The sequence below is a fragment of the Mizuhopecten yessoensis genome, unplaced genomic scaffold, assembly GCF_002113885.1.
Source record: "Mizuhopecten yessoensis strain PY_sf001 unplaced genomic scaffold, ASM211388v2 scaffold151, whole genome shotgun sequence".
NCBI classification, from domain to species: Eukaryota; Metazoa; Mollusca; class Bivalvia; order Pectinida; family Pectinidae; genus Mizuhopecten; species Mizuhopecten yessoensis.
In genome coordinates this window covers 33,661-44,010 of record NW_018403403.1, presented here as the reverse complement: position 1 = coordinate 44,010, position 10,350 = coordinate 33,661, and the positions used below count along the sequence as shown (strand labels likewise).

The following is a 10,350-nucleotide window of genomic DNA, read 5'->3' as shown; positions in this document are numbered from 1 at the left end:
GTATGACATCACTTCAACAATACAATGACGTCACATCAACAACCCTTCAACGTCGCTTCAACCCTGATTTTAGCATGTAACATGATCATTACATTGTGAGTATGATACACAATGGGAGAACAGGGTAAGAGAAAAAGAATCATTCACCCCCTTGTTGGTGAGATAGGGGAATCTCAACCCTCGGGGAAAGATACTTAATTTACCAAGCACTCAGCAAAGCCTTGTGTTTAGCAATTTAAGAGATTCTATTAATCTCACACCAGGAAAAGTGTGGATACACCTGTCCAGGGTAAGAGATTACAGATTGACTAACCAGGGCTGGTCCAATGATACCAGGCAGGTACTCGGATTCTGGCTCCTTGTGCAGAGAGTTGGTTGGGGGGGACTTGTCTGGTACTTAGTTTGGCCCATGCAATTCTTTTATCTTCTTTATATCAAATATTCCTCAAATGTGAATTGACCTCTTTTTCTGTAGAAATAATGCAAACTAGCAATAGTCAGTTTCAGTAAGGCATGTCCAACCCCTCATGATGCCTGTGCCAAATAGTCCGAAGGTTAGCCTCACTTCAGATCATCCAGATTCTGGTGGTTGAACCAGATACATAAAAGCAGCCTGAATGACATCAAGTATTGGTGCTAATTATTGAAAAAACATGGTACATATAAATAATAAATATCATGATAAAATAATAATTTTATGGAGAGGTTTTGATATGCTTTTCTATGTTGCCAGTTGTGGATGATGAAAGGACAAATCGCTGAGCAACAGGGCAAGTCTTCGGAGGCGAGAGAAGCGTATAGTCATGGAGTGAGTTATTTCCCTTTATTGTCAAAATAGAAATTAAAAAAAATTAAAATTACAAGAACATGCTCTGGAATTTGTTGATTAATAGAATTTTCCCCTGCTTTGAGTGTTGACAGAAATTTCCAACCAGAGGGATATTTTATTTGGTTGTCTGTTGAGGGTTAGATAGTCAAATAATCACCCCGAGGGTTGAAGATTTCTTTGTTACACCATTCAAGTAGGTTATTGTTATTTGAGTCACTACATCACTGACAGTAAGTATTCTGGCATTTTCTAAAATCTAAATTAATTTTGGTGTATAAATATCACTTTTTGTGATGTAACATTTTGCATAGTCTAGTGGTAGGACATCAGGCTTGTGACTGAAGGGTCGCAGGTTCGAGTCCAATCACGGCACTGTGTTGATTGTTCCAGTTAACTTAGCTTTACATGAGTATGTGTTTGGGCTGTGCTGGAATTGTTGAATATTAGCTGTGTGTGCCGAAATGGCAGCACCGGCTGTATACTCCCTAGGGAGTTGAGAAAGATATTGGCTGGTTGCAAAGGCCCAATAACAACAGGTAATAATTTGTGAACTGCTTGGACATGACCAAGGTTGTGATAAAGCGATAGATAAGAACCTCAAATTAGTATTATTATTGATATATACATAATTTCCCAACGGAATATAGATCGTAAAAATCATTACATATTAAGTCATTCCTCATTTAGAATGTAATGAGTTGTCATGATAAAATCTACAACTAAGACTTGGTTTTCATTATTTGCCAAGTAAGCCAGTTGGCATGTAGACATACGGGAGAAAAACCCCAGTTATCGTGCAGTAATACTGTAACACAAATTAGCTACAAGGTACTGTGAGGATGTCTGTTTTAAGGCATGTGTAGGACTTACACCCATCACAGTTACTTATTACAGGAAAAATCATTTAAATTAATTTCCTAGAAATGTAACGGCTAAGGAATTGGAGGGGAAAATACTGCCTTATTGGCAAGCGAGCTTTTCCAGTGATGCGGTATAACCCGGGGACCCGCTCACTAGTACAGCAATGTCGAGTGTGGTCATAAGTTGGATGGGTGACCGCCTGCACGTTACAGAAATATAATGACTTAATGAATAGATTTACTGTATTGAAATAACACATGAAGTAAGTTTATTTATAACTAAATTTCATTCTACATTGGTGTTACATTTTGCTCTATTAATGGCAAAGAAATTGCATGGGATATATAACTGTAGCTAGATCTTGCCACGCATCAAAAAAATGAAAAATGATGTTATTTGTTCTCAGCTGAAGAAATGTCCGAGGTCAATCCCTCTGTGGCTGTTACAGTCGAGACTAGAGGAGAAGTCAGGCCAGCTAATCAAGGCACGGTCTATACTTGAAAAGGCCAGACTGAAAAACCCACAGCAGGCAGAGTTATGGTAGGTACTGTTCTATGGTACTTCAAGTTTACTATATAAGTTGTTCAATAAAGTTTGGGATTGAAAGTTCAAATATTGACAATGCTTTGTCTCCATTCTTCATATTGTGTTCCACACGGTAAATGTTTGCCCTCAGTTTAAAAATCATACTGATACATGACTAATATTACTAGAGGCTATTGTAAGATTATCCTGTCCAAAAGACAAAGTCATTGTGACTTGATTCTTTAAAATGCAATCAGGACCTGAATGCTAAAAAATAATGAAACAGGACCACAAGGGTTAGTGACAAAAAAAGCTCATGTTTTTACTGAACCTAGCTACACGCCATGTCTTGTAGTGCCTACCCTTAATATGTATGTACTTTTCAGCAAGCTCTGTTAAAGTCTGAAAGGTTGTCTCTTTAAGTTCTCAATTTTAATGAGTAATACAGTACAAATAATTTTCCTTCTCCTTAAATTTTCATATTTTTCATACAATTATCATTTAGGTACAATAATGCATCAGAAGGTTTCTAAGTATGTCAGATAACCATGGAATGGGCATATATGATATCATATGAATTTCAAGGTTTCTGGAAAGGGAATACGACCAGCTTGTCTTCCTTGTTTTCTAGAAAGAATAGCTAAAAAATATGTTGTATGTTCATTATCTATAGGCTGGAGGCTGCGCGTGTTGAAAACAGGGGTGGCTTGAGGAATATAGCACAGACACTGATGGCCAGAGGTATGTAATGGAGTAAACAAAACAACAAAACTTCAATATTAAGGGAGAAATATTTCTTAAAACATTGACAAGTTTTTAGTACAGCAGTGTTATCAGGGGCCCACAAAGGGATATTGTATAAATGTTGAGTACAGCAGTGTTATCAGGGGCCCACAAAGGGATATTATACTGTATAAATGTTAAGTACAGCAGTGTTATCAGGGACCCACAAAGGGATATTGTATAAATGTTAAGTACAGCAGTGTTATCAGGGGCCCACAAAGGGATATTGTATAAATGTTAAGTACAGCAGCGTTATCTAAAATTTGTATAATTCAAACCGGTGTGTTCAAGTGTGGAAAAATCTTTTCTGACTAAATTGAATTATGTAAGTTAGAAAGTAAGTTTCATGGCCATGGTATATGAATACAAGAGAGTAGAGTCAAACCTGCTCAAGTGACCATATACATTAACAGACCACATACATTAACACACTACATACATTAACACACCATATACATTAACAGACCACATACATTAACACACATTAACAGACCACATACATGTACATTAACACACATTAACAGACTACATACATTAACAGACATTAACAGACTACATACATTAACACACATTAACAGACTACATACATTAACACACATTAACACACTACATACATTAACAGACATTAACAGACCACATACTTTAACAGACATTAACAGACTACATACATTAACACACATTAACAGACTACATACATTAATAGACATTAACAGACTACATACATTAACAGACATTAACAGACTACATACATTAACATACATTGACAGACTACATACATTAACACACATTAACACACTACATACATTAACATACAGCAACAGACTACATACATTAACATACATTAACACACTACATACATTAACAGACTACATACACTAACACACATTAACACACCACATACATTAACAGACATTAACAGACCACATACTTTAACAGACATTAACAGACTACATACATTAACATACATTGACAGACTACATACATTAACACACATTAACACACTACATACATGAACAGACTACATACATTAACACACATTAACACACCACATACATTAACAGACATTAACAGACGACATACATTAACAGACAATAACAGACCACATACATTAACAGACATTAAGAGACTACATACATTAACAGACCACATACATTAACACACATTAACACACCACATACATTAACAGACATTAACAGACGACATACATTAACACACTACATACATTAACAGACTACATACACTAACACACATTAACACACCACATACATTAACAGACATTAACAGACGACATACATTAACACACATTAACAGACTACATACATTAACAGACATTAACAGACTAAATACATTAACGTACATTAACGTACATTAACAGACTACATACATTAACATACATTGACAGACTACATACATTAACACACATTAACACACTACATACATTAACAGACATTAACAGACCACACACATTAACAGACATTAACAGACTACATACATTAACATACATTGACAGACTACATACATTAACACACATTAACACACTACATACATTAACAGACTACATACACTAACACACATTAACACACCACATACATTAAGAGACCACATACATTAACAGACATTAACAGACGACATACATTAACACACTACATACATTAACAGACATTAACAGACTACAGACATTGACAGACATTAACAGACCACATACATTAACACACATTAACACACTACATACATTAACAGACATTAACAGACCACATACTTTAACAGACATTAACAGACTACATACATTAACGTACATTAACGGACATTAACAGACTACATACATTAACATACATTAACAGACCACATTCATTAACAGACATTAACAGACTACATACATTAACATACATTGACAGACTACATACATTAACACACATTAACAGACCACATACATTAACAGACATTAAAAGACTACATACATTAACAGACCACATACATTAACACACATTAACACACTACATACATTAACAGACTACATACATTAACACACATTAACACACCACATACATTAACAGACATTAACAGACTACATACATTAACGTACATTAACGTACATTAACAGACCACATGCATTAACAGACATTAACAGACTACATACATTAACACATTAACAGACCACATACATTAACAGACCACATACCTTAACACACCACATACATAAACAGACCACATACATTAACAGACCACATACATTAACACACCACATACATTAACAGACCACCTGCATTAATTAAGAGACCATTGTTTGGACTTTGCATGTTTGGCCACTTAATACTGGTTTGCCTAAAGTCAATTTCAAGTGTGGGGGAAATTTGGTGTTAACTCATTCACCCCTGAATTTGTATCATTAACTACGTATTCCAACCATTGAATTGGAAGAGTTGAAATGTGTCTTCAGGGGTGAATGAGTTAAAATGCAAACTGAATAATAACTTTTAATCACAAAAATGTATAAGTTGCCTGTTTGTTGTTGATAGAGTATCATTTTCTACTTTTCTTTCATTACAAAGCTGTCCAGGACTGTCCCAATGCTGGTATTCTGTGGGCAGAGTCAATATTTATGGAACCCCGCCCCCAGAGGAAGACCAAATCTGTTGACGCTCTAAAGCGATGTGAACATGACCCCCATGTACTTCTTGCTGCTGCCAAGTAAGGAGAATTATTTTTTGATGTGAAATTCTGTTTCTGTAAATCTTGATTTCTTGTGTTATTGAATTACCATCACTTCAAGTTAAATTTACTGTGTAACAGTTATATATTTAAAAGGCACGGTAGTCTAGTGGAAGGACGCCGGGCTCATGACCTAAGGGTTGTGGGTTAGAGTCACAGAACGGCACTGTGTTGTATCTTTGAGCAAGATACTTTACTCCGCTTGTTCCAGTCTACTCAGCTGTAATTGAGTACATGGTTGGGCAGTGCTAGAATTGTTGAATGCTAGCTGTTAGTGCCGAAATGGCAGCTCTGGCTGTATGCTCCCCAGGGAGTTGAGAAAGATATTGGCTGGTTGCAAAGGCCCTATAACCACGGATAATAGATTGTGAACCACTTTGAAACGACTTAAGAACAAGGTTGTGATAAAGCAGTAAATAAAAACCTCAAATTATTATTTTTAATCATATTTACTATGTAACAGATATATATACTGTGTAACAGTATTATTTAGTGTGTAACAGTTATGTTTACTAATTAGCAGTTATATTTACTGTTTAACAGTTATATTTACTGTGTAACAGTTATAATTACTGGGTAACAGAACAGTTATATTTACTGTGTAACAGAACAGTTATATTTACTGCGTAACAGTTATTATATTTACTGTGTAACAGTTATTATATTTACTGTGTAACAGTTATAATTACTGTGTAACAGAACAGTTATATTTACTGTGTAACAGAACAGTTATATTTACTGTGTAACAATTATATTTAGTGTGTTATTTATAGAGTTATATCCTACTGTATCGTGGTTATATTTATTGAGTAATGATTCTATATAACACTTGTCAAGACATGATGTTGGCAACCTAAGAATTTTCCAACTGGGGTTGTGATTCCATCATGTTGACTCCAAGGGGATGAACATTCTATTTATCTCATGAAACATTTGTTTATGGTATATATTGGAGTAAAGGGCTGTGTAGGTTGCTTTGTTACTGGTTATTTATAGTAGTACCATCTTGAGTTTCCAATTTCTTTGATTAGAGTGCTAGTTATTTTTTAAACTTCTCTCTCTACTTCTTGGTGAAAATGAAGACAACATTCCAACTTTTGAGTAAAATTCTGGAACCGTTTTGATAGTGCAGTCCATGTTTCTGTTTCAGGTTCATATTTTGGGCAGAGAGGAAAGTAAACAAGGCCAGGGAATGGTTTAACCGTACAGTTCGTATCGACCCTGACCTTGGGGATGCCTGGGCGTACTTCTACAAGTTTGAAATACAGCACGGAAATGAGGTAACTGTGATGGATCATGCATTCTAAATAAAAACAAATTTTTGCTTTTCTATTTTTTATTTTTTTTCTCATTTTCTGAAAAATAACCATTAACCTTTACCAATATTTACTGAACGTTTTGGTGAAGTCATGAAACTGGACTATTTTCATAGTTCAAATGGTGCATTAATATCTGTTGAGATATCTTTTCATGAGTTCTTGAACTTCTGTGTGGATACTATACTATTTCCGGTTTAAGACGTCACTAGTGGCACAAGTGAATGTTCCTTTTGTAACGAAAATACGTTCCCAAATGCTGGGAAATTGGGAAATCCGTTCTCAAGTTGTTCTCAAGTCGTGTTCATCTTCTCATACTGACAACCCATGATAATGAATTGATTATGCTACTTGTATGTGGTATAAAGTGGTATATAGAAGATAAAACAACTTACCAAGTGGATTTAAACCACTTACCAGCGTTATTTAGACACAAAAACATATCTATTGTATCCCAGTTGTTTAACATGTTGTTATTTTAATGAACTTTCTGAGGAAGCGTTGCTAGGCATGTCACATGGTTACATACGGTATGTGAATTAACCCCGTTTTTGATAAGTAGGCTACCTTGGCTTGTTACAGGTATGAAACAGTCAGAAATAACACACTAAGCCCCCGGGTAACATACAGTAGATAAGATAATCTGATTTCTGGTCATAAGTTCCCCTGGGCTAAACTTTTCATAACATCAGGAAACACAGAAATAGAATACATATATTCAAATAAACACTGTTTCTTCTTCGTAAACAGGAATCACAGAACAATGTACTGACCCGCTGTGTGAGTGCCGACCCCCGTCATGGTGAAAACTGGTGCCATGTTTCAAAGGACATTAAGAACTGGCGGCTTCGCACGGAACAGATTCTTCCCCTCACTGCAGAACTGGCAGCACTGCCGACATGACAACAGCAGCACACACAGACACAACTGGTATTACTGGGTACTCTAATGGATCCAAGGAAGATAGCAAATAAAGCATTACTTGCACTGTTGTCACTGATTCGAGTGGGATCTAATATATGACTGACCTGAGCACTTGTATTGTTTGCAACTAATCCAAGGGTGATCCAATATGTTGCAGACTTGAACATAACTTAAGAATTACTGTAACAGATTTGAGGCAGTTATGTAGCACACTAGTATGTTCATCGCTGTAATGGACCAAAGAGGGTTATGTACAGTAGTAGCATATCTTGAACTGCTGTAACTGGTCTGAGTATTGATCTGACATGTAACGAACTCAAGCTGAACTTGTAGACAGTAGTAGACAGTAGAATGGGAGGAGTTTCAAATGAGCTGTTTTTGCAACGAACAATCTGGTTGGTAAAATTAATTGAAAGTATATGTAGCTACTTATTTTTATCAGCCAATCAGATTGCTTGTCGCAAAACTGCATGTTTTTTGAAGTGTTACACATTGTCAATATAGTAGGGTAAGCCTGTTTCTAATACAGGCCAGATACAGGTGCTGATGTTTAGACTTGAGAATGTTGAATAAGGCAAATGCCAATTATAATCAAAGCATACAATAAAATTGATTTTATTTGCACACAAATTTAATTTTTGTAAGTGCTTTTTTAAGCTGAAAATCCTATAGAAAACTTCTCTACTCCTGCACATCAATTTTCCTCTCAAAACTTTCTGCTTTAATCATCACATCAACCTGCACACTTTTCTTTCATTAGACGACACTTCTGACAAAGTGTACCTTAGTGCTATTCATTGATTAAAAGGAAGATTTAGAAAAAGTGTCAGATTGTACATGTCTTACTGGTGAAACTTCCAGATCCTATTTGAACATTGCAGAAGTGGGGATTTTTTCACATGAAAATGTTCATGTCATGACTCTTTGAACTGACTGCATTGTGGAAATTCTCTAGGGCGGTGGTTCTGAAATCTCATGCTGACCCCCTTTTAATTATACGCCCATCAAATATGACGGGAGTATTATGGTATGGCGTCGTCTGTCCATCCGGCGTAAACTTTTGTTTGTCCGGCAATCTCCTCCTACATTTTTGACCAATCTCTTTTAAACTTGGTATACATTATAATCATGATATGAAGTTTTGTCTCCCTTAAATGAATTTTGATTCGACAATTTTTGCAAAAGTTATTGCCCCTTGTTTATTTCAGTATTTTATTTTTGTCCGGCAATCTCCTCCTATATTTTTCAACGGATCTCTATGAAACTTGGTATACATTATAATCATGATATGATGTGTCTATCTTAAAAGAAATGTGATTCAACGATTTTTGCAAAAGTTTTTGCCTTTTGTTCATTTCAGTATTTGATTTTTTGTTCGGAGATTTTCTCCTACATTTTTTATAGCCTGTCATGCCAGCTAACCACTCTCGGAATGATGCAGATCTTATTTCAATGTAAGAAAGTATATAACACTATATGGCATTCGACAGGCGTATATTGTTCCGCCCCGCGGTACTCTTGTTGAAATTTTCACGGTGGAGATTCTGCATTCTCAAAATGAAAACAAATAGAATATGTCTATTTACCCCTTAGAGACAAAATAAATATGCTTTAAAATGACAAATTTTGAGTTATACTTTCAGGTGAAATCATTAGATCTTGGAATATAGGAATAGTTGAGCAAATTCACTGGTTGAGAATACATATATGCTATATTTGAGGGTCCAAAATCAGGAATCTTCCTCCTAAAGAGGGAGATTTTAGCAAGTATGAAATACATATATCTGTAATTTATATATGTATGTGGACATTTTTGTTGCAATTAAATATAACATGAGGTGAACTGTGAACATTGTCATACTGAAGTTTCCCCTTTTACAGTAAGAAGTGGAGTAATCCATGCTATAGATTGAGCAGATATCGGAGAAGAGCTGTTACTTTTGTTCTCATACATGTGTATATTTGCTGATAATTGATCTTTAAAGAGCAGCAAGGAAAACAAATATATAATAAAAAAATAATTGTAGATTTCGTCTTTTGTTATTTCCACTTAAAAGGCATTAGACATGAATGGTTTATTGGGGCAAAACTTTCATTAAACTCTATGTGAATGTTTGGAATAAGATTCATCAGTTTGGTAAGAATAATAAATCTAACTCTGTTTTGAATTCAAACAGGAATTGAAAACTCAATTTGCGAGCTTTCGAAAACGTCTGTTTCCTTTGTCAAGTAAAGAGTGTAAATGACCGTTGTCTCGACTCTAAACCGCTGAAAACAACTCTTTAAGCCACAGTGTGCCAAATCAGTAAAGTCAGCGGTCATAAAACAGAGACGTTTTTGCCAAATTACACTCTTATAATGCAGGCAGTCAGGGGGGTGGGTAACATGTTTACCGATTCCGCC

The 10,350-nt window shown here is 35.4% G+C and overlaps 1 protein-coding gene across 1 annotated transcript in view; it reads left to right on the top strand.

The window, feature by feature from the left end:
• LOC110456420 (pre-mRNA-processing factor 6-like) overlaps positions 1-9,973 on the top strand; it is a 21,879-nt gene extending 11,906 nt beyond the window's left edge. Inside the window, exons 8-13 of the mRNA XM_021507216.1 lie at positions 734-808; positions 2,097-2,230; positions 2,889-2,956; positions 5,548-5,686; positions 6,858-6,987; positions 7,774-9,973. Coding sequence (XP_021362891.1) covers positions 734-808; positions 2,097-2,230; positions 2,889-2,956; positions 5,548-5,686; positions 6,858-6,987; positions 7,774-7,926 — 699 coding nt within the window. The 3' untranslated portion in view covers positions 7,927-9,973. The remainder of the gene's footprint in view (positions 1-733; positions 809-2,096; positions 2,231-2,888; positions 2,957-5,547; positions 5,687-6,857; positions 6,988-7,773) is intronic.
• Positions 9,974-10,350: the final 377 nt, after the last annotated feature.